The sequence below is a fragment of the Melopsittacus undulatus genome, chromosome 6 (assembly GCF_012275295.1).
Source record: "Melopsittacus undulatus isolate bMelUnd1 chromosome 6, bMelUnd1.mat.Z, whole genome shotgun sequence".
Lineage (NCBI taxonomy): Eukaryota > Metazoa > Chordata > Aves > Psittaciformes > Psittaculidae > Melopsittacus > Melopsittacus undulatus.
In genome coordinates, this window is record NC_047532.1 from 74,294,083 (window position 1) to 74,318,284 (window position 24,202).

General features: G+C 57.6%; 1 protein-coding gene across 2 annotated transcripts; it reads right to left on the reverse strand.

The window, feature by feature from the left end:
* Positions 1 to 4,438: 4,438 nt before the first annotated feature.
* LOC117436251 (disks large homolog 1-like) lies at positions 4,439 to 23,814 on the reverse strand. Of its 2 annotated transcripts, XM_034063583.1 has the most exons (5): positions 23,769 to 23,814; positions 21,708 to 21,839; positions 16,725 to 16,864; positions 15,534 to 15,677; positions 4,439 to 5,551 (listed from the first exon to the last, which is right to left on the reverse strand). In XM_034063583.1, the coding sequence occupies exons 1-5, from the start codon at positions 23,782 to 23,784 to the stop codon at positions 5,540 to 5,542; spliced, it is 444 nt and encodes a 147-aa protein (XP_033919474.1). In that variant the 5' UTR covers positions 23,785 to 23,814; the 3' UTR covers positions 4,439 to 5,539. The 2 variants fall into 2 exon arrangements, with proteins under 2 accessions (XP_033919474.1, XP_033919473.1); XM_034063582.1 differs by lacking the exon at positions 4,439 to 5,551 and having other exon boundaries at positions 15,417 to 15,677.
* Between the last annotated feature and the right edge of the window lie 388 nt (positions 23,815 to 24,202).

Below are 24,202 nucleotides of genomic sequence, written 5' to 3' on the forward strand. Positions count from 1 at the left end.
GAGTGGCAGAGAAAGAGACAGAAAGCAGGACCAGGCTGATAAGAAGGTGGGTTTTGGGTGGCTTTCTGTAAACATCATCTGAGCAGATCAGCTTTGAATCTAATTATTTCAACCAGAGCTACAGCCTGTGACTGTAATGAAGAAAAGACCAGGGGAAGCAAAGAAGAGGGTTGTGTTTTCTGCGGGGAGAGGAGGAGAGAATTCCCATTGATTCCCTTGTGTCTGCCTGCTACAGCATCTTGAAATAATAATTAGAAGGATCAATAAGAAATCATGTGAGGTTTGAAGATAATGAATGAAAGAGACAGAAGCAGCAAATTGAGATGCCTTTCTCTAAAGCAGGGTAAACTGTTTTTCAGGCAGGGTCTAGCCTCCATTTTAACGCTTTGCAAACAGATCCAACCATTTTCTAAGCTGGGGGTTCAAATCAAGATTGGTCTCTCCATTTAGGGGAGAAAGAGAGAGACAGCCTCAGAATGGGTCCTGGAGGACAGCACTAATAAAATGACTGTGTGGGAAGAAATGGAGGCAGTGAATCGGGGCAGAACGCACACAGCTTGCCAGCGACCAGAGCAGCGTTACGTAATGATGTGGGGAGCAGGGACGCAGCACCGGATCCATGGGGAGCGGGTCGGAAGCCAGCCCGCGGGGCTGCCCAGCGGGCAGCGCACCCCGCGCCGAACGCGCACGGCGGGATGCGTCCGCACCGCCGCGGCTTCGCACAACGGCACGGGAGCGGCGAGCACTCGGGTGGGGAGTCCAAAACCACCGCGTCCGACGCCCACCTTGTGCCAGGCGAGACCTCGCTCGGCCCCGGTGCGGAGCTCCCATGAGAGCCGGCCCGGGAGCGACGGCGCTGCCAACCCGGGCGATGCCGGCAGCCGAGCCCGAGCGACAACGACGGCAACCGCAACAACGCGCCGGCACCGTCAGCATCCGCCCTCGGAGCCGCCGGGGTGACGCTGCCACGGCCCCGCCACGCGCCCCGGGGTACCCCGGGTCCCCGCCCGCCCCATCCCGCACCCGCCCCGCACCGGGGAGCCGCTGCCCGGGGCTGGCCCGTACCTGCTCGTACCAGTCGCGGGTGGAACACGTGCACTCGGGCCACCAACCCGGGCCGCTCCCGTTCACCTTGGGCGCGCTCTTCCCCGGCGGCGGCGGCGGCTGCTTCAGCGCGGCGGGGTCCCGGGGGGGCCCCCCCCCCAGTTTGGCCTTGCCGCGGGCGGCGGGCGCGGCGCCCCCGGGCGCGGGCAGGGTCTGTGAACCGTACCCGCCGTACCCGTACTGCTCGTGCTGCCACTCGCCGTAGGAGGGGGGCTCCATGCGCCGCAGGGCCGCCATCCGCGTCACCTCGTAGCACTCGGGGCACTTGCAGCAGTGGTGGTGCTTGTGCATCGCTGCCCTCACACCATAGAGCCGGCAGGGAGGGAGGGAGGCGGCGCGGAGGGAGGGATGGAGGGAGGGATGGATGGAGGGATGGATGGATGCTCGGGGGGCGGCGGCGGCCCCCGCCCCGCGCCTGCCGCCGCCTCCTCTCCCCCTCTGCGCCCCCGGACCCGTGGGTGGGAGGAGGAGGAAGGCGGGGTGCGGGTTACAGAACGGCGATCGCCGCCGGCATCGCTCCGCTTCCCGGGGCAACTCAACCCGGCCCGGCCCGGGCGGTTCTGGAGCGCGGCACCTGCGGCGGCGCGGAGCATCCCCCGCCCGGCCCCCCCTGCTCTTCCTGGTGCCCAATCCGCGCCCACGGAGCCTCCGCGCCCGCCCCGCCCGGTGGGGAGCTCCGGTCCCTTCACCGCCCGGGCCGGGCCGCTCCCTGGAGCGGGTTCCGGGGATGCCCGCAGCACGCGGAGGGAACAGGACTCGGCAGCCCACACCCCATCCCCACCCGCACCAGGCGGCTCCAGGCCCCGCGGTGATGGGCAGCTCTGCTGGCTTTGGGGGTGACACCAAGAGGGGTTCGCTTTGCAATGGTCCACACTGGAGCATGGCAGGTAGCCTAGCGGCAGCATCTCTATGGCACTCCCACGTCAGCTCTCACTCTGCTTTGCCGAAAATAAGGTTTCCCTGGAGAAGAGAAGGTTCCAGGAAGACCTTAGAGCACCTCCCAGTGCCTAAAGGGGCTACAAGAAATCTGGAGAGGAGCTTTGGACAAGGGCCTGTAGGGACAGGCCAAGGGGAATGGCTTTAACCTGCCAGAACAGGGGAGACTGAGATGAGCTCTTAGGCACAAGCTCTTCCCTGGGAGGGTGCTGAGGTGCTGGCACAGGGTGCCCAGAGAAGCTGTGGCTGCCCCATCCCTGGCAGTGTTCAAGGCCAGGTTGGACACAGGGGCTTGGAGCAGCTGCTGCAATGGAAGGCGTCCCTGCCTGTGGTAGGGGTTGGAGCTGGATGAGCTTTAAGGTCCCTTCCAACACAAACCAGTCTGAGATTCTGTGGTTCTCTGAGATGCTGCCATGTGCTCTAGCACAGCGCTCTTGGAATGCTGCAATTGCCCAGTGAGCCACAGATGTATTGGGGGTGTAGAAACCATTTGCTGGGCCTTTCCCCTGCTGCCATCCTCCAGCTCTGCTCAGGCAGCCCCTCAAATCTCTCACATTAGTGCTGGACTGGAAGAAGTTCAGAAAAGAGTCACACAAATCGAAGAGCAGAAAGAACATTTCAAAACTCCATGTCTGACCAGTTAGAATCTGGATCTGGCCTCCTAATCCTTATTGGTTGTAATAAACATTAGGGTAGATGGAGAATTAGTTAAAGGAATGGTACATAACTATGTAAAAGAGCAATAGAAGGTGCACAATGGGGTCCTGCAGGTTACAATGAAGGAATGAGGCAGAATCAGAAGGGGCTGCAAGGTAAGCTGCAGGATGTGCTGGTCCAACAGCTCAGCTCAGGCTGCAGGAGCTGCAGGCTCCTGCTGGCCCCATGCAGCTGGTCCAGCACGGCCCTGCACACTAGCAGCGCAGTAGGAAAATAAATGCCCCAGCCTGTTCCGTGTTCCTTTAGCTCCCCAAACTGCAATGGCAAATCCCAGTTGTACTTGCCCAGCACAGAGAGAGGTGCTCCTGCAGCATTTGATCCCAACCAGCCAAGTGAAATGGTGAGTTCTGGGCAGATGGGAGAGGACAGAAGACACCCCATCATCCCTTGTCCCCAAGCCCTATGGTCTCCACTGCATGGTGCAGAGCCCATCCCCTGCAGCACAGCCTATGCTTCACTGCGTCTGGGCTGCTCAAGGTACCTTGCTCTATGCCATGGAGCCGCTCATCTGCACCACACTGAGATTCTCCCAGCTGCAAGATAGGCCAGTCACAATGTGTCCTGATGAGCAAGCCTAGAGAACCTGTCTCCTGCATGCTGGCCTTGAGCAACCAGCACAACACTGCAGCTGATCCCTCAGGAATAGCTCATTGGTGAGCCTCATCCTGTGCTCCCAGGGCCTCCTGCTGATGAACAGTCATTTATGAGACCTGGGTACACTGTGGCACTTACCCAAAGACTCAGAGATGCAGGAAGATGAAGTCAAAAGCTGTGTGTAAGAAAGTGCTTCTGCCCTAAAGAGCTCAGTGCCACAGGATGCTGCAGACCCCAGGAGCTCACTGAGGCAGGGAAGGATTGGATGCCTGCATGCAAAGACAGCTTCTTCAGAGTTATTTTAATCAATGAAAAACTGTGTTTGTGTGCACAGCAGGAAAACATGCAGTGCTGGCATTAACAGAGAGCTTTACACTTCAGGCTTTAAGAAATGAGGATCATCTCTGTATCTTCTACTGCTCCTTGTGCCATCTCCCAGAGCACACAGTGCTGGCCCTGCAGGAGGGTCCTGTGCTCAGGAGAGGTGCTGGACCTCCTCAACAGGCAGGGAGGATCAGGGGTGGGGGATGTCATTGGTGCAGAGAGGGCATCTTGCAGTAGTGAGGGCAGAAGTGGGAAGGAGGGGAGGGACTGGGGCTGGGGTGAAGCTGAGGTAGGGGGACGGCTGCACCAAAGCAGAGCCTTGTAGGAACATGCAGGGGGCCAGTGTCTGCTGCATGAGAGTAAAAGTCCACCATGGCTGCCCACTGCCTCCCACCTTGTGACACCTTGGAGCTGCTTTATCAATGAGGTGTGCCCAGAACCAGTAACACAAGCACAACAAACCACTGCTCCAGCCTGGCTGCAAACCTGCTGCCCATCGCAATTCCCACCCTGGGATGGCAGGAGACCTGGGTCTGGAAGAGGCTGACTCAAGTGGGAGAGAACTCCAGGAGGGGCACACATGGATTTGATAACCCCAAGTGCTGGCACCTGCCCTGCTCCAGACACATCTCCTCCTTCCACTCAGCCTGGAGGGGGGGACATAGGGACACGGTCATTCACTTAGCAGGGAAGTGCAAAAGCAAAGGACAAGACCTGTTGAGGAAAAATGCTTTAATAAGGAGCTGAGTGAACAATTAAGAGAAGCATCTGATCCCCCTCCCCTGACATGGGAGGCTGGAGCTCATCCACCACAAGGAAGGTCTGGGGTCCTCTCTCTGCTCATCTCCACCATCCCCGCCGATGGGGTGGCTGCACATGCAATGGGCATCCCCACATGGGAACCATCCTCGGTGCCAGCCCTGGACAGCCAGCATCACACCACTGCCTCCACCCCACTCTGCCTGCCAGCTCCCAGGCTCAGGGATGGCTCCATCACCTCAAACCTGCTGCTGCTTCCCCCAGTTCTCTGCCAGTGCCTCATCACCACCAGCCGATGGAGGGGCCTAGAGCCTCAGCGGCTGCAGCTCTACCAGAGCCCTTCCTCTCCACTTGCAGCTCCCCTCCTGAAACCGCCCATGGCCCATTTTAGCTGCTACCAGAGTAATGTAATTCCTACTGCTGCACCAAAGCAGAGCAATAAGCCCTGTAGAAACATGCAGGTGGCCAGTGTCTCCTGCATGAGAGTAAGAGCCCACCTTGGCTACTGCTTTATAGTGAACTGTATATGCCAGAACTAAAAGGAAGAAGTAAAGTCCCTGTTTGCTGCTGCTTGCTTGCAATGCTCCCTAACACTGTGTGGGACTCAAGACATGTTACTGAGCTCCAGAGGAGGCCAGGGCCATTTGCACCCTGTGCTTCTCCAGTTTCTTTCAGTGGGTACTGGTGCTGTGGCTACTGGGAGTGGCGGTGCCAGAGTCCAGACATTGTTGGCACTTGCACTGGGGTGTCCAGCCCTGGCAGGGCAGGCACAGTGAACAGAGCTGCTGCAGGCATCTCACCCCAGTGATGTGGGCACGGAACAGGGCTAAAGGAGTTGTGAGCTCATTTCCAGGCAGGTGCCTTCATGGAGGGAAGCAATTCGCAGAAACCAAGAGCTCTGTCATTCTCTCCCCTCTTCCTATCAGGAGCCTGCCCATCTGATTCAAATGCAGCTTTGGCAGCTGCTCTTTTTGCAGGTGCTAATTTCAGCAAAGCATCAAGAAATCCCCAGAGATGAAGCTACTTGCATGGCATGAAGACAGCATGGAGCTAGGTTCTATGTGGTGTTGCTGGCATTTCAGCCCCTGCTGTTGTTTCCTTCCTCTCACACGATGTCCTGTGGGTAGAGGAAGGCAAGTGTGAAGGACCAGGAGCTGGGAGGCTGTTGCACCTACAGCCTTTTCCTAGGAGCAGCAGATGGGGCAGGCTGAAGGCAGCCAGCTCCTTGCAGAGATGACAGTCACACGAGTGCTGTCATGGAATCACAGAATTGCAAACTGGTTTAGATTGGATGGGACCTTAAAGCTCATCCAGCTCCAACCCCTGCCACAGGCAGGTAATGGTTTTCACGGGGAGGTACCTTGCTTGAACACAACCATCTGCAAAAAGCTGCCCGATGTCAGAAGCGTGGGGCTGGGAGGAGAGTCTGCAGCCATCCGCTGGGGACTGGGAGCACTGGGAGGTACAACAAGGGGGAACAAGCCATAGGGAGCCGAGAAGCAAGGAGAGGAGCCAGTTGAACTCAGCGCAGTCCATCAGTTCCTTAGCACTACCACAGATCCCCATCAAGCAGGAAGCCGTAACTTCCAATTTCCTTGTCAAAGGAAACTTGAAGAAACGGAAGAGATTATTCCCAAGGGAAGTGCTGGATTCCCCAAGGTTTGACACTTTCACGATTCAGCTGGACAGGGTGTGGGGCCATCTTGTCTAGACCATGCTTTTGCCAAGTAAGGTTGGACCAGATGATTCTTGAGGTCACTTCCAGCTTAGTCCTCTATGAGTGACTGAAGAGCACTCTGCAGAGCTGGCTGCATGCTGGTGGCAAAAGGGGCCAGCAGCTCCTGTGAGGTTTGTACAGTCGTGGTGAGTGTGAAGAAGCATGATCACAAACACCCTGCAACTGCTCCTCCCTGCCCTGGCAGCAACTCACACTGGGAAACATGCAGCTGGGATAACAATAACCAGGCTCCAAGGGACCGAGGCTCTCCGTGCTCTCAGGGCAGTTGCTGAACAAATTATTCTCCTCCAGGGCAAAACCATTTTCATTCCATTAATGACCCCTCATCGTTTGCCTGATGCCACTGTGCAGTTCCTTGTGGCAGCAGCAGCACGAAGGGCTTCAACAAACACCTCCAGCTGCTTTCTGCAATTCAAATTGCAGACAACTAAACGTGTTCCCCGGCTGTGTCAGGGGGAGAGGAGTGATGGAGACCTGCACCAGGTCCCTCCAGCAGAGCCCAAGCTCTCACCCTCTAAAGCAGAGCCTGGGGGCTCTATTGTGCAGCAATTAGCTGCAGCAGGCATTATGGATTTCCTGACAGCCTCCAGCACCCACAGCCACTCCTCCCATCACCGGGCAGAGGCTCCTGCACTGGATCCTGGGCTGGCCGTGAGTGCAGAGGGAGCCTGGCTGCTGCATGGCCACAGCACTGCGGTGTCTCCTTGTCCATGGGTACCCAGGAACTGGATGTGCCCCATTTCCTTTGGAACATGATGGAGCAGAAGAAACACTTGAAATAGCGACCAGGGCACAACCTCAGCACCCCGAGGCACAGTGAGGTGCTCTGAAATCTCATATCTTTAACAGAATTGGTTGGGTTTATGTCTCTGGACCTGTACTTTGATCTCCAACCGGTTGTGCTGTGTGTAACCCCACCAGACATCTGTTTTCCTACATCTTTCACTAGTCCTGAGCTGTCCGTGGGTGGCAGCCAGATGCACCCTGCTTGTTTTGAAGCCCCACAAGTCACCTCCTGTGGGCTCCCAACAGGGAGGTTCCTGCAGGAACCAGTCCCATTCTCTGACTGGGTCAACACATGGCTCTGAAATTGCTAAGAGGGGTCAGTACCACTCTGCTCAGGTCTGGAGCTGCCCTGGGCAGCACGGACGAGCCCAGAGGGACCTTTCCACACAGCCAGGGATGCCTTTTCCTCCATTATTCCTACTATGCATGGGGGACAAGAAGGGGAGCTCTGTGGGTCCACACTTTCCCTCTTCCACACGCTCCAATCCACCCGTTCTAGATGAAGCAGAACCCATCTGGCAGTTCTCACTGCCCACAGAACCCAGAGATACCGGTGCCTCGTCGGGGCTGTGCTGCGCCAGGACACGCTCCGCGGGCTGGGAACCCGGCCATCCAGGGCAGAAGGAAGGCCGGTGTCCGGCGGTGGGGCCACCAGAGCCCCAGCACTGCCCCTTTAAGGGAGGAAGCGGTGCTCGGAATTTTGTGAATGGCTGAACCGGCTCCGGGCCCGCCCACCGGGGGCTCATCCAATCAGCGTGCGCGGTGCAGGGCCGCGGCCGCCCTCACGGGTCTCTCTAAAAGGCGCGCGGTCCCAACGCCCCCCCCATGCGCCAGGGGGTACAGCATCGCTTCGGGAGCCCCGAGGTGACCTTCAAACGGGTTCCAGCCGCGGGGTGAGGAGTTCCCGGGGTACATTCATACATATAAACACGCGTAACACCCATACACAGCTCAGGGAGGGGATCCTGCCCCTCTGCTGCGCTCTGGGGACACCCCCCTGACCCAGCCCTCGGGCAACAGCACAAGGGGGACATGGAGTTGTTGGAGCGAGTCCAGAGGAGGCCATGGAGCTGCTGCGAGGGCTGGAGCAGCTCTGATCTGGAGCCAGGATGAGAGAGCTGGGCTGGGGCAGCCTGGACAAGAGAAGGCTCCTGAAGGGGAGACCTGAGAGCAGCTCCAGTGCATAAAGGGGCTGCAGGAAAGCTGGAGAGGGGCTTGGGACAAGGGCCTGTAGGGACAGGCCAAGGGGAATGGCTTTAACCTGCCAGAACAGGGGAGACTGAGATGAGCTCTTAGGCACAAGCTCTTCCCTGTGAGGGTGCTGAGGCGCTGGCACAGGGTGCCCAGAGAAGCTGTGGCTGCCCCATCCCTGGCAGTGTTCAAGGCCAGGTTGGACACAGGGGCTTGGAGCAACCTGCTCCAGTGGAAGGTGTCCCTGCCCGTGTCAGGGGTTGGAGCTGGAGGAGCTTTAAGGTCCTTTCCAACCCAAACCAGTCTGGAGTTCTGTGATTCTATGGCATGTGCTCCTCAGGAGTGGCACACCAGCAACACAAGCCCTGGGTGATGGATGATGTGTAACTTCCCTTGGTCTTGGCTTCAGGGCTTGGTTTGGACATAGGATGGTTGGTTTCCAGCAACTGATTATCCACAGGGGCCAGAGCACAGAGCTGGGTTGAGTCCCACCCCAAAGGCAGCCAGACCATGAGCTCTGCCACTGGGCCACAGCACAGTGAGAGTGGGCAGCGGGGACCCAGGGCTCATTACCTCACTCCTGTTCTGAACCAGAGCAGTGAAGTGGGAGCACTGCCACAGCAGCAGAGCCTCAGATCTTACAAAATCTCCCTGCAAAAACACCCTGTAAGATTCAGCAATGCAAAATGTGCCCTCACTGAGTGGGGACCTGGCTGTGGGTAGGTGCCAAGGGACTGGGATCAAACAGCAGGAACAGAACTGCAACGTGCTCATGAAGCTGCAGGCAGAGCTTGCCCCTGCTTCCAGCAGTGAGTCCAGCCCAGGTCCAGCCTGCCTCTCCCCTTGCACTGCAGTGCAGTGCCCCTCGCTCACTCCACCACAGCTCCCGCAGCCTGCTCTAGCCCAGGCTGGGAGATGATCTGCTCTAAAAATACACCTCACAGGAGGAGAACAGCCTGGCCGGACATTGCCGCATTGTCTGGACACGTGCAGGTGGGGAGCTGCTCGTAAGGCTGGGAAGCAAAGCGAGGCAGGCATGATACTCTCCATGCCAGTGCTCCGGGCACAGCACTGTTGTGCCTGAGCAGTGCCAGCCCCAGAGCTTATCTAGGCCACGGACCACAGGAGGCCTCTGCCCAAGCCTCAATACTTGGAATAAGCTTTAGGTGCAATGCCAGCAAGACTCCTGCAAGGTGCTTTGTGCCTGCAGGCTGCAGGGCTCTGGCATGCGCTGCCCTGGAGCAAGCCCTGTGCTTTGCACTGCGGCAGCCATGTGTGCTGTAACCCGCAGGCACGCAGAGCAGAACAAGGGCAGGCAGCACACACCAGAGAGCACCTTTCAAAGGGCATTCAGATTTGCAGGTGCAGGTGAGGGATGATTCCCAACTCTGCATTCATCTGCTGCCCTCCCGCCCCTGCAATTCCCCCAGCTCCTACCAGTGCTGGGGATAATGGATCTCTCTGCACAGATACTTGATACTGATCCTCCAAATCCTAAAGACTAAAACCCTTCATGAGCAATTACCATGGCTGCTCTATTTATAACAGTGCTGGTATTGCCTCTGCCACCAGAATCCTGATTTCTGTCCAGCCCAATGCCATTAAGATGCAGTGACGCTCTCCCAGTTCCAGTGCTCCAGATAGCAGCTGGCCTGTCAGGCTCTGCCTTCAAGCTTGGTTTGTTCCTTCAAAACAGGGTGAGGAGAGGCCACTTGTTTTACAGCAATGCCCCCAGGAGATGTGTCCTCAGCTTCCCCAGATGCTGGGGTGATTGTGAGGGCAGTGAAGGGTGGCACACACCTTGCTGTGGGCACAGAGGTTCTGCACTCTGCGATCCCCTGGTTGGTTTGTGCTATGGGAGATGGGCTCCAGCACTGCTTTGGTTACAGCAGGAATGTGGTCAGTCACCCCTCAAAGCAAAGCAGGAAATGAGGGACCTGGGTGCTGCTGTGGGGACCCTGCTCCGAGGATGCACTGGCTCATTTTGGAAGCTTCCTGATCAAGGCACACAGAGATCCAGCAGGGACAGCACAGTGGCTCATGGAGCTCCTGGGCAAGGCACTGATGGGGTTGGCACCTGTTCAGTCTGAATCCTACTGAGCTGCCTGTGACTGGTCTCAGCTCTTATCTTCAGAGCTATTCATGAAACCCATCCATGTGAATACATGTGTGTGTCACCCCAACACTGCACTCCCCTGGGAACAGGCACGAGATGGAGGGAATCGAAGCTGCAGCCTGAATCTGGAGGGAAGATGCATGGATGGATGGATGGACTCCAGGCTCATCTGGGTGACTCGTGAGGCTCTAGAGCCTTCCCCTTGCTGTCCCATTCCCACCACTGCACTGGGAGCGCTGCATGCACTCGAACCATGACACATCACTTCAGAACAATGACAATGACTTGGATGAATGGATGGACCAACAGCCCTGTGTCTGTCAAGGCTTCCATAGGCTGTGCAGCCAGCAGAGCCTCAGGTCTGCCGAGGATCCTCCTTTTGCCACTGGTTTTAGACAGAAGGTCCCAGATAGAGTAGGAACAGGTGGCCATGCACAAGCCTCTGGTTTGACAGCCTGGTGGCTGATTTCTTCATCCTTTGCTGAAGCTCTGTACCAAGCTGGGAGAACTGAGGTCTAAGCATCTCCTTGTTCATCTCTGCAGAAGGAAGAGCAAGAGCCCCCAGTAAAGTTGAGGCCACTCAACCCCAAAATGTCCACTGAAGTGCCACTCTTACTGACACAGCCCATGCTGACCCTGTTGTGAGCAGCAGCATCCCTGGGCACAGGCAGCAGCTGTCCAGCCAGGTGCCCTTGCTGTGCAGGGCTGACATAGGGTTCAGTATGAACATGTTACTGCAGACAGACACCCTTCTGGCTTTGGCCCTTTGACTTTACAGCCTGTGTCTGCAATGTCAAAACATGAAACTGCTGGAGAGCATCTGATTGCAGAGCCCTGAAGCGATCTGTGGGCACAGAGCTGTTCAGATGACACTGGGACAGCAGCTGGCTCCTCTGGGCCATGGATACAACATGGAGGGGAGGGTCCCTCCAGGAGCTGGTTACTCCTCTGCTCCCCTTGCTTGAGTGCTGTCCACTTCCCAGGGTCTTGGGGTTGCAGGGCTGATGCTGCTGAGCTGGTGCTGAGATAAAGCAGTGGCCAGCCCGGCCTGCAGCAATGGCTGTGGCTGCTTCCAGCCCCAGAGAGACACGGGGTGGGGGGGACAGCAGGGCATGTGCAACCTCATGGTGGGTGTCTGCATTCACTGTCAGCTATTCCCCTGCATCAGGGACCTGCTTCATTGCCCTGATGCTCCTTGCAATAGCGAGTGGCTTCCTGGTGCTTCCCCTCTGCCCACAGAGAAGGTACAGAGAGATGGGGCTAAAGCAGGGGGAGCAGGGAGCTCGGAGTGGGCAGGTCCAGAGCCGCAGCATCCATCACATGCCAGCCTCATCCTGTCCAGGCGCAGAGCACAGGAAAGCCCTTCTCTTCGGCCAAAGGCAAATCGGGAACCAGGAATAAACACTTGAGAGAAGGATGGGGGAGCAGACAGCCGGTCGCCGTGCACAGCCTGCCTTTCATTGCCATATCCCCCAGGAGCTCCTCCAGCCGTGCTGGTGCTCAAGCCATGGGTTATAGAGCAGACAGATGCATCTTCTTCAGTGGCAGGAACATCAGGGAGGGTTCCTAAGCCCCTGCCACAGCATTTTTGCAGGGCTGGGCTGTGTCCTCCTGGGATGCAGAGAGTGAAGGGGATGTTTGTGGCACACTGTGAGCAGGCTCAGCAGGACCCCACATACCCCCAGCCCCAGGAGTGAGGTCCTCTGTGCGCTGGGTGATTTCCGAGAAATGCCTGTCCCTGCAGCAGTCTTTCTTGTCCTCTCCATCACGTTAAGGACCGCTGTTACTCAGTGTCGGCTGCTGGGCTGAGCAAGGACAGAGCCGGGCAGCGAAGCAATGAAGCCCTTGGTGGGGAGGGGTGCTCAGACAGGCGACTGCCCTGGGTGAAGCCGCAGCGACTGCAGCTCCGCGCTGTGCTGCGGGCGAGGGTGGAGAGGAAGAGCAGCCCCTCCCCGCAGCAAGCACCACTTCGGCTCATCAGCACCATTGTTCCCCTTCCTTTATATCCACAGCTGCGCTCTCGGCTCCCTGTGCGGCCCTTCCCGAGAGCAGCAGCCTCCCGCCAGCCTGCGGGTGGCACATGGAGCATCCCCCAGCTCTTCCCGCTGCAGCCCTGGAGCAGCCCTGGGGCCTGTGGAGAGGTTGAAATGGAAGATTCGGCAAATAAAACACCCCAAATCCCATTTCCTGGGCAGGATTGTGCCTCCGAGCACCTCAACGGAGCACCTCAGCCAGTGGAGTCCCTTTGCTCTTGCCCCACTGAGGGCTGAGCATCCACTTTCCCACGGAGGGATGGTTTCATCCCAAAGCCTCGCCATCAGGAAGCACATGTTGCTGCTGTATTTACAGGGACCAATTCCTTCACAGCAGCCATTTGCACACTGCAGTGTATACACACATATCCTCACCAGCAGACAGGAGACTTTCTGTTCCTGGAAGCATTTGTGTGGAGAGGCAATTTATTTCTCATGTCTCTTCCTGGCCACAGCAGGCTGTGGTGGCTTTTTGCTCTATCACTGCTGGGGAGAGCTGCAGGCAGGGATGAGGACAAAGCCAGGACAACAGAAAACTTATTTATATTGATGGATGCAATAACAGAATTGCACTTACTTCAGGCAGAACAAACCAGTTCATCATCCTGCCTTTTATCAGTGGCAGCATATCTGCCAGAGCTCTTGTTCCTGGGCTGATAGCACCAGGGGCAGCTGCTCTGTCCTGCAGCTGATGCCCTCCTGCCCTAGCATTAAATATCATCATTATCAAAGCTTCTTCAGTTCTTCTAAGTGCCCTTTGCCATTTCAGGTGTTCTCCTGAAACCCACTGTGGAACTGCCCATGGCAAAAAGCATGCACCAAGGGCTGGGGAACAGGAAGTCGCTGTGGAGGTGGTCAGGAGCTGGGAGTGTAGATGCTATCCAGCCCCAGTGCTGTCCTGCATGCCGGGGCTGTTGAGAACCAACGCAGGAGGAGGTGCTGGGCAGGAGATGAGGTGTCCTTGGTGCCTTCACGCAGGAGTGAGGGATGTGAAGCAAGGTCCATTGGCACAGCAGATCCCAGGTCATGGTCCAGACTGATGACATAGAGGACTGCTGGAAATGCTCTTGCTCTGCTGGGACAAGGGCTGCGTTCAGCCATGAAGATGACATCCTGTGCAACAGGCTCACTGCTGTGTCAAAGGCCCCTGTATCCCAGCACAGGGGCTGTCACAGAGGAGCAGCATTGACTCTGCAGCAATCCAGCATCGCTTGGTCCGAGTTCCCAGGAAAGCTGCTGGTCTCCGCAGAAAGTTCACTTTCCATCAGGAATAGGGCATGGCTAAGCCCAGCACTGAACACCACCATCCCAGTGTTATTTCCTCTCCAGGTCCCTGCTTTGCCTGTGGCCATCCTCTGGGATGAGAAAGCTCTGCCAAGCACAGCCCACTGCAAGGCCTGTCCTGCCTGTTCCCCCCATCTCCTCCCTGCTCTGGGCTGGCACCTGCAGCCCCCATAGATGGGAGACCCCAGAAGAGCCAGCGCTGAGCCGTGGCTCCTGGCCTGCGATGGCACAGGCTGGGAAAGGAGGCTGAAAATAAAAAGAGCTTCAGAAAAGAATGCATGGATTATTTCAAGCCTGGAACAACCTGCTCACACTGAGGGAGGGAAGGAGCCAATCTGTTTAGTTTATCTAAGGGAAAGTTAAGAGGGAACTTAGATGCATCTATAAATACCTACATGTTGGGAACATTTCTGATTGCCACAGTTCTTTATCCTAGCAAACAAAGGCAGCAAAATTTCCTGAGGCTGGGAGCTAAAGCAAGAGAAATCCAGCAGCAAAGTGCAGGTTTTTGATGGGAAGGGTAAACACCCATTAGGCCAGCCAGGCTGGGGACACAGCACAGTCCCATTGCATGAAACCTGAACAAGAAAGTGAGGTGACTACTGCTAAAGGAGACATTGCAGATCAGGAGACGTTTGGGGCTGGAGGCAAGAGGTGCTGTGCTCCACAGCCTGAGACAGTTAGGAGGGAAATCCCTTAAAATCCAACTGTTCCCAGCCCCTCAAGCTTGCAGCCCTCATGGCTTTTCTCTGTGACCCCCCACATCCACAGTCGTGGTTCCCTCCCACTGGTGAATGGAAACTCATCCTCCTGTTGTGCTCAGAAAGCCACCATCCCCCCGCCCTTCCAGACCAGTAAAGATCTGGGGAATGTTTGAAAACAGAGAGAGAAGCAAGAAGAAAAGGAGAAATTAAACAGGAAGGGGGAAAAAATGGGGCATTACCCATTTTATTGCAGTCCACAGTAAGAAAGAGACATTTATAAAGGAGAGAAAAGCAGCAGTGCAATTTTTGTCTTTAAAATACTTCGGAAGAAGACTTTGATTTAAGCAAACAGCATAATTTCAAACTATCCCAAGGCAAACACCATTTTCAGATCATCTTAAATCTGCAGTGAACCCCATCTGTCCATCCTGGCCACTTCACCCCTTCCCAAAAGGACATTTTGCCCTTTGCTCATCCCTAAAACCCCCCTCAAATGCATATCCCAAACGATGCACTTGCACTAGGAGGAAGCTGAGATTTACTATATACATCCAAAGAAACAGCATTTCCAAGTCAATAAGACAGCAGAGAAAAGCTCCTGGTAAGCTGAGGAATGGACCTGCCATTTCAGAGCTCGGAGAAAACAAATATGGAAATCTGCAGTGTGGGAGTGTGCCAGCGCTGGGGGTGAGAGGGATGGGGCTGGGAGGATTTCCAGCTCCACACAGCCTCTTTACTTCTGTGCCATAGCCCTTCAAGCCCTGAGGGCTGACACTGGGCCATGGTAACTGCTAATGCAAGGGGATAATTAGAGGTATAGACTGGAGCTGAGGAACAATTCCTTGCCCAGAGGGTGCTCAGGCATTGGAACAGGCTGCCCAAGGCAGGGCTGCAGCCACCATCCCTGCAAGTGTTCACACACCATGTAGCCAAGGCCCTCAGTGCCATGGGTTAGGGGTGGCCTCAGCAGTGCTGGGGTAAGGGTTGGACTGGATGAGTTTAAAGGTCTTTTCCAACCTGGTAGATTCGTGACTCCACGGTCTCAGTGTTACCCACCCCTGGCACCGGCCTTCCCAGCCTGAGCATCACCAGAGCAGCCCTGAGGCAGCACTGCCCGGCCGGGGGGGGGGGGGGGGGGGGGAGGCCTCCTCCCGGCAGGGTCCCGCTGTGCCGGGGCACACCGCGTCCCCTCAGCTGCCCCCCAGGCTGGCGGGGTGCGGCGCGGCGAGGGGCGCTCGGGGGCTCACCTGGGGCAGGGCGCTGCGGGAGCCGAGCACCAGGCTGCGCACGCTGGCCGGAGCCGCCGTCCTCCGCGCAGTCACCTTCACCAGCCGCGGCGGCGTCCCCGGCGCGCTGCCCCCGGCTGCCGCGGGGAGCCTCCGCTCGCTGTCCTGGAACGACACAAGGGGTGCGTGCAGACAGAGCAGGGCAGCCGCCCCCTGGCCCTGCCCACCGCTGCTGGAGGGGCAGAAAGGAGCTGCCCCCCGTGCGAAGGGATCGCGCTGCCTTCAGAGAGCATCCTGCCATTCTGCTGAGCCTGCCCCAGTACCGGCCCCGTGGGCAGCAGAGTCACTGCAGGCTGGGTTTGGTCAGGGAAGACCAGAGTCAGAGGGGCACAGACACCTCCTGCAGCTGTGGGCAGCTCTGTCCTCCCTGTTCTTGATCATCAAACTTCCTTGGAGTCTCCTTAGGAGCAGAGTTCAGCTCCATTGTCCCTGTGTGCCACTCAGATCTGCTGTCCCCACAAGCCAATTCAGCCCCTGAGGCAGAAATCTGGTGTTTGTCTGGTAGGTTTATTTCACTTAATCTTTCAATTTCTGCACCAATGTTCCTGCATCCCCAATTGAGCGGGATCCCACAGCATCCCTTGGCAGGGCATGCGGCAGCAAGACAGGGATGGGAAAAGGGTCTGCAAAGACACAAGGCAATTTCATTTACCTTGATGCCTTTGAGATAAGTGAAACCTCACTTCTCACCTCCTGCCTCCCCACCTGGTGCAGTACCTTTTAAAAGGCTGTTAAAAATTAAAGAGAACTCAGAGAAAAGGGACAGGAGTTATCTGAGACCTGGGAAAAATACTGATAGGGAAACTTAAAAGACTCAACCTGCTTCATTTATCAAAAGCAGCCTGCGAGGCGGCTGGATCAGAGAGCCCTGATGCCTCTGCAGGAGACAGCGTCAGATGGGAGCAGCTAATCCAGCTGCAGCAGCAGGACAGGATCCAGCACTGAAGCTGGAGCTGTGTGGATCAGGAGTAATTCAATTAACACTTGTGAACCAGAGAATGTGTCTCCTTAGTGAGACAAGCTGTGGCACAGGAGGTGTGAGAGCACCTGGGTGCGGGCTGTGGTGGCAGCAGCCCCTGTGTCCTTCTGTCTCCTGCTGGGCAGGAGGAAGCAGGGCCTGACCCTACAGCATCGCACCGGAGCAGCTCTTACCTCGGGTGAGTGCTGGGGCTCTGCGGGCTGGATGCTGGAGCCAGTCCCATGCTGCTGCCGGGTGGTGCCCTGGTGTGTGTCCGGGCTGGGAGGCTGCAGGGGTGCGGAGCGCAGTGTGAAGTCATAGAACTCATGGATATCTGCAAAACAACAAGGAAACATCCCCAGGACTGGCCCTGAGCACCCATTGCACCACTGGCATGGCTCTGCAGCCGAAGCATCCTGAGTCTGAGCTCCCTCTGAGGGATGGCACCTGGGCGATGGGGTGGGACAAGGCTCTGCTGGCTCCTCACCCTTGCTGTGCTGCCCACTGTGTCCCCTCTGTGAGGCAAGGCAAGGTGGACAGGGAGGTGCCTGGTTCAGCCGTGGTGCTCCATAGCTCTGGAAGGCACAGGCAGCAACCATACAGCCCACAGTGACTAAAACCAAACCCTGCTCAGCAGCAGAGCCACAGACTGGTTTGTGCTGGAAGGGAGCTCAAAGCTCATCCAGTTCCAACCCCTGTCATGGGGGCAAACACCCAGCCAGGGGACAATGTAAAGGCAAAAGGAAGGAATGCTGGGCTGGCCGCAGGGGAAGGCAGGGTGGTGAAGACAAGGAGGCATTCACCTGTGTCCAAATGAAAACCAGGAAGGATGGTAACTGCTGCCAGGTTAAAGGTAAAGCTCCAAGAGGTTGGCCAGGAGAATTCCTAAATACCTTGCAGAAGGTACAACAGCATAATAAATCCCTTCAAGTGCCTGAGAAACAGGAAGCCTGGAAAAGGCAGCAGAGCCCCAAAGTCACGGCAGCAGGGAAAGCCTTTGGAGCAGGGAAAACTGCAGTAGGAGCTGGAGCCCATTTGCTGTACCTGGAGGAGGCTGAAGAGACCCTCTCCTGGAGCCATCCCAAGGGTCAGTGGGGGTCTCAGCACGGCAGGACAGTGGCCACAATTGTCCTGGTGCTCCCTGGGACCACACCAGCCCCTCGGTGTGCAACTGCTCACCTGAAGCACAGGAAGTGCCGCAGGGGGTTAAATGCCCACTTCATAGGACATTTAACACAGAGGAAACCTGGTGAGCGCTATGCAGAATGAGCAGGGACATGCTGAACGCTGCCAGGGGCTGTTTCCCACGGAAGCTTCCACAAAGCAGGATTGACCCCTCTAGATGCAAGTCCCCATTCTCCCCCTGTGCTGAACAACGTGCCCATGTACCACAGCAGCATATCCCTGCGCTGACAGGACAGGAGCAGCATCGGTTCCCATCACACAGCTCCTGGGGACATCCCGGCTGCAGGAACCAAGCTGCTGTACATGCCCAGTGAGCGCCGCACTGCTGCCTTCACACAGCACCACCGCCAGGCTCTGTCCTGTGTGCCGGGGAACCCAGGGCGGCTGGTGGTGACAGGAGCCCCCAGATCTGCCCCGGGGGCAGCTCCCGAACCTCCCCCCCCCCCATCAGACACGAGGTCACGGCCAGCAGCCATCGCGCAGCCACACAAACGGGGCTTTGTTTTTGTGCAAAACCCTCTGGTTATGAAAATAGCCATTGCGTAACGGGCTAGCGGGAGCTCCTGGCTGCGTGGATTACTCTTGGAACGCAGGGAACGTCGCAGGAATGAAAACAGGATTTGAACAACCCCGTCGTGGGGGTGCACGGCTGCCAGCGTCCCTGTTTGCCACCCATCTGTGGCAGGAACACAGCCTCGGGCAGCCAAGCTGGCAAGGAGCCTACGGAGCAGGAAGCTTGTGCTCCCAAGCAGCCACTTCCCACCTCCGACACCCTCAGCCCATTTTAGGTGCTTGCCAGGAGAGGGAATCGTTGCTGGGAGGAGCTTCGGGACTGGGGGTGAGGTTCAGGGTACGGCTGTGACAGGAGTGCATTTTAGGACATATGCAAGTGGCCTTAACGATAAATAGTTTCCTTCATTTCTGATAGGCATCACAAGTTGCAACCACATCTGCCCCACATGTGCACTCTGAGAGCAGCACCCCCTGAAAAACCTCAGGAAGAGAATGCTGGCAGCAAAAGATGAAGCTGTGCTGTCCTACCCCCCAGATTCTGCTCCATGACTGTCAGCCTGCTCTGGAGCCAATAAGGAAGAGTAACCAAGATTTACAGAGATCAGAATCTGTCCAACAGCTTCCTCCTGGGGTCAAACAAATGTCATTACATATTTCAGTGGCACCAGCATCTGAGCACTGCTGCAGCACCCTTGTGCCAGCAGCACATGCACCCACCTTCAGAAAATGACATTTCTTGCCCAGTGTTGCGCTGCCATCACATCTATCACCACATTCACCCCGAGCACAGCCTCCAGCCTCACACCAGCCCCATACTGCCAGGGGAGGATTGAAAGCCACAGCAGAGCTTTCGAGCAAGCTCCTGGTTTCCATCCTTGGCTATTGGTTAATTTGTAGGAGGAGCCATCCTCAGGGCTCAGAATCCTCCAGGTGAGTCCAGTTTCCCTCCCCAGCTCCTGCAGCAGCTGCTGAAGCCATGACCAGTGATCCCAGCAGCACCGGCACTGGCAGCAGCCGCCTCTCCCCCAGCCTCCACAGCAGCAGGGCTCTGTGTGAGGAACCTTTGTGGGGGTCACAGGAGCCACAGGCAGGGTGGGAGCCTGAGCAGCTGACAGCACCTCGGTGGGGTCTGCACCAGCCCTTGCTCGGGCATGGGATCGGAGCACAGCCCCAGAGGGCTCCCAGGGCAGTGCTGCCCTTTGGGCTGCTGGCAGCACACAGGCCCTGCCCAGCTGCACAGGGCACAACAGCCTCTTTCAGCCCTGGTTCTGGGAAGGAAAGGTCATGGGTCTGTGTATGAGCCCCATCAGCAGCACTGCAGGAGGCCGAGCATCTCCCTGTGGGGCAGAGACGAAGCAGGACCTGGACCACCCGGCCCAGCTGCAGCGTCCCCAGCCCCGGCTCCTCCAGCCCTTGCAGGGTTGTTCCCTGCAAGTCACGCGCTTGGCTCCATGGCCTGGGATGCAGGAGAGGCGCCAGGAGGAGGGAGCAGCACAGCCCATTTCCCTTTGCACCGCCAAGGAATTCCTTTTGTGCAGAGCTGGGGCTGGTGCATTCCTGCACTGCAGCCATTGCTGCTGCGCCGAGCTGCCTGGGCAGGATCAGTGTGCTCCGGCACAGGGGCAGCTCCGGAGACAGGGTGCTGGTGGTCACCAGGGTTCAAGGGCCTGGGCTGTGCTTGGAGGAGCCTGGTGGGAAACGGTGCATGTGCAGAGCAACACCGGACACGTCCACAGCGATGGATACATCCAGCCCTGGCACTGCACAGGCTTTATCTGAACATCCCAGCAGATCTTCCCCTGGAGGTGGGCAAACTGGGGCTTCTACAGTCCACAACTCAGCTTGTTCTGACCAAAAAACCCTATGGAAAACCATCTCTATCCCTGCATTTTCCATGTAGACTAACTTGGAAAACTCTATGATGTTTGTCACTTCTGGTGGCTCTACTATGGCATGATGCACTTTAGTGTTCAAATACAAGCCAGCCAACACGTCTCAGGAGAGCATTACCTGCAGGAGCATATGATCAGGGGACAGGGTTGTACCATGCTCATGCATTCGTGTTTCCCAGGGGCAGAAAAAAAGGCAGCTCCATGTTCATAGCCTCATAGAATCCCAGCCTGGTTTGTGTTGAAAGGAACCTTAAAGCTCATCCAGTTCCAGCCTCTGCCACGGGCAGGGACACCTTCCACTGGAGCAGGCTGTGGGCTGAGCCCTCTCCAGAGCCAGAAGCATCCAGCACAGTGAGGGCAGCAAGAGGGAGCCCCTGCACTGGGACATGGACCCATGGCTCTGCTGCAAATCCTCCCACAAACAAACTCCAAACCAGCCCCATGGCCCTGGGCTCAGGTCACAGACACAGCAGCTCGCTGAGAACGGGGGGGGGGGGGTTGCAAATCGGACAGAAATGCTCCACCATCCTCCCAGAGATGTCACTGCAGGGCTGCACCATAGACACCAAGAGACCCTGCTGTGTGCGGGCACAGGAACCATGTGCAGCCAGCACATCGTCACCCGTGTCCAGGCAGGGACAGAGGAATTCACAAACCCACACTCCAAGGGGCAGGAGCAATTAATGCAAACTCCTTGTTAGGTAAACACAGCCAGAGGAAGGGAACTCATATCCTGTTCACCCAGTCGAGAAGGGCACAAGCAACCCAGTGGCACTCCCTCGCACAGTGCTGCAGCAACACCAGGACACACGGCTGGAGAGTGGGAAACCTGCACGGCATCTGAGTGCTGCTTGGTGTGTGTGAGGATGTGCTCTCTCCAGACACACTCTCCACAACACTTCTTCACTAATAGGAACGGCCACACTGAAACTGGCATTTTCTGGTGCCCAGCCCCATGATGAGCCTTGTTGTCAAGGGTTTCTTGTGTGGGATGGAACCACTTGCACTGTGGGTTACTCCCAAATGCTTGTGGGTCTAAGTGCAGGAAAGACCAGGATACCCCAAAAGGAGCTGGGTGCGTGTGGGTTCTTTCTCAAAGACAGACAAATTTAGTTTCCCTCCCGGCTGGCAGAATGTGATGGGGTTGAGGGGCACAGAGAGAAGCAAGGCCCTGTGGTGGGGTGTCCTTAGTATGGCAGCAGAGCTGGAAGCCTGCAGTGGCTGTTGATACACCATGCCTATGATGCACAGAGGGTGCTCACAGCATTGCAGCACCCTTTAGTGGGTGCTGGGTAGATCGGGCACTGCCCAGCAGCATCCTTCAGTGGGTGGTGGATAGATGGAGCATGGCCTGAAGAAGGCTTTACTCTTTGTCCACAATCACCTGACTGAGGACTCCTGTTCACATCACAAACACCCACTGACTGCAGACCTGACCCAGGTATCCTGCCCATGCGCTGGAGGGGAAGGACAGCCCAGCTCACCAGTGTTACAGGCACCCATGTGTTTGCACTCTGCCTGGTCAGAGACAGGCCCCTGTGCAGGATCTGACCACAAAGCCCCAGGGACTGCAGGGTAGGTCCTTACCCAGCAGAGCCTGGAACAGTTCACTTTGGAAGATGTGTGAGACTTTTCCAATGGAGGCTTTTAGCTCCTGCTCCTCCGGGGACTGCAGGGTGCCTTGGTATCTGGTCAGGATTTCTACTGCCCGTTCAGTGTCTGCAAGGAAACACAAGGGTAACAAGGCTTTAATTCTGGAGGATGAATGGACATACATCAGCAGGGAAGGCTCGAGTGCAGCCCTGGAGCATCACAAAGGGGTTCACCTGGACAATGCCTCAAGTTGTCTTCCAGCTCTGGGTTTTAAGAGCCAGACAACCACAAAACCACTTCCTTACACTTCCCTACAAGAGCAAATCCTGCTGTGAGGTGCAAGGCTGTGGGAGGGCTGGGCAAGGACAGAAGGGGGTGGTTCTGCCTGCTGGCCTCCCTCAACCCTGACAATCAGGGGCTAAACCCATCTTGGTTCACCTCCAAACCCTGTGGCTCTGGGCAGCCTCAGTTCCTCAGCCACCTCCCAGGCGGAGAAGCTGATCAGGGGCTGGACATGTCCCAGTTACACAGGGCTATGAACACCACCAGTTGCAGTCTGCAGGGCCAGATGGCTGCAGCAAAGCTGAGCACAGCCCCCCGATGTAGCACAGGATCTTGCAAACAGCTCAGCTATAGGAGTGGCAAAACTTGGGTTCCTAGAGGGTATAAGGTAAGAATTGTTCTATGCAACAAGCTGCCTTGGGGCATCAGGAGACACAGGGGAAAGAACACAATGCCTTGATGTCAGGGAAGGAGGGATGCTGGCCAGGAGGGGAGCTGAGGGCTGCCATGAAGCAATGCTTTCATTAAAGCCTGGGCTCATCACAGCTATGAGACAACATCAGACCCAACTGAGAGGAGATGTGATCAGTCTATGGCTGGACACCACGATGCTCCTCTGGGCAGATGCCTGGAGCTGCCAGCCCAGCTCCAGATGTGACCCATGTCCCGGGTGGGTGGGAGCTCCTGTGGACCTTGAGCCTGTTCCAGCCCTATCAGTGCCTATTTCCCTTTGTCACCCAGGCAGCCTGCAGACAAAGAGCGTCTGTGTGAGGAGGCGCGGGAGCCATCCCGCCATTGCTGGGGACTCATCTTTTAACCCAGGAACTCATGCAGAAAGGGTGACCCGGCTCATCCCAATGCTCCCAGCAGGGAATTCAGGTCACCAAACAAGGGGCCTGTGTCTGCTGGGGTATGTATGACCTGCTGTCCAAGCTCCCACCGCCAGCTTCCCACCCAGCTCCTCCTTGGCCTGTAGGGGAAGCAGGTCCTGCCTGGGATGCTGGCCCACATGGACTCATCATGGAAGCAGAACAGAGAAAGGAGCCTGGGGAAGTGGGAATAGCTCCATGCCGGCTCCAGGAAAAGCAGGGACTTTCCCAGGCTTCAGGTTTATTGGGTTTTATGGACGTCTGAGCCCTGTGCTGCCACTAAGGGCTTCCTTCCCTGCAAGATCAGGCAATGTCTTCAGCTGCTGCCCAGCATCCCCTGAGCAGGGTTGAGTCATCTTCGCTGGGTCACTCTGGTCCTTATCAGCAGAAACTAAAGGAGCAGGTGGAGTTCCAGGGCCACCAGAGCAGGACATGCACACTGCAAACCTCGTGTGAACATTCCAGCCCAAACTACACACCACGAGCAGCCTGTGCTGAGCCCCGCGCTGTTGGCCACCAGCCCCGGGGACAGGCGGCTGGAGCAGTGAGCACCGGCCCTGGACCACCGAGCCCAGGGACTCGCCTCCAGGACGGGGGAGAGCCCATAGGATCCCTCCTCAGCACCCGAACAGCCTCTGGTGTCCAGGGCGCACCTCGCCATGCCTCAAGGTGCAAACCCCACTTTAAGAAGACCCTTCCTGGGGGCCCACCCCCAAACTGCCCACCCCGCAGCACCCAAGCGCAGCACCCCACGTGTCCCACCTCCCGGGGAGCGCATGGAGACGGGGCGCCCCGTCCTCAGCTCCCAGCGCCCGGGCGCAGCGGTGAGAGCAGGCCGGGAGCGCGGGGCTCGGAACGGGCAGGGCAGGCACTTGTTGAGCGCGGCGGGCAGGGCGCTCCTTACCTTCCCTGCGGATCATCGCTCCGCCGTGGCCAGCGGCCGCTCCGCTCCGTGCCAGCCCCCGAGGAGCCGCCGCCGCCCGCCCCTCCCCGCCCCGCCCCGGGGGGACCGGCCGAGGAGCCGCCCCCCGCCGGCACCGCCCCGGGAGCGACAGCACCGAGCGCGCACCCGCAGCCGGACACGGCCGCACTTGGCCGCACGGCACCGCACCCGCATCGCTCCGCACCCGGCCGTGTCCGCACCCGCCGCGGCTCCCCCCGGCGTTCTCCGTTCGCAGTCTCCGCTCGGCCTCCCGGCCCCGGCAGCCGCCAGGGCCCTGCCCGGTTCCCCCGACTGTCACTAGGTGGCACGGACGTGCCGCGGATCGCCGCCTGCGCCCGGTGCCGGCGGGGCCAGGCGGGGAGCGGGGTGCAGTTACCGGACGAGTCACCCCGGGG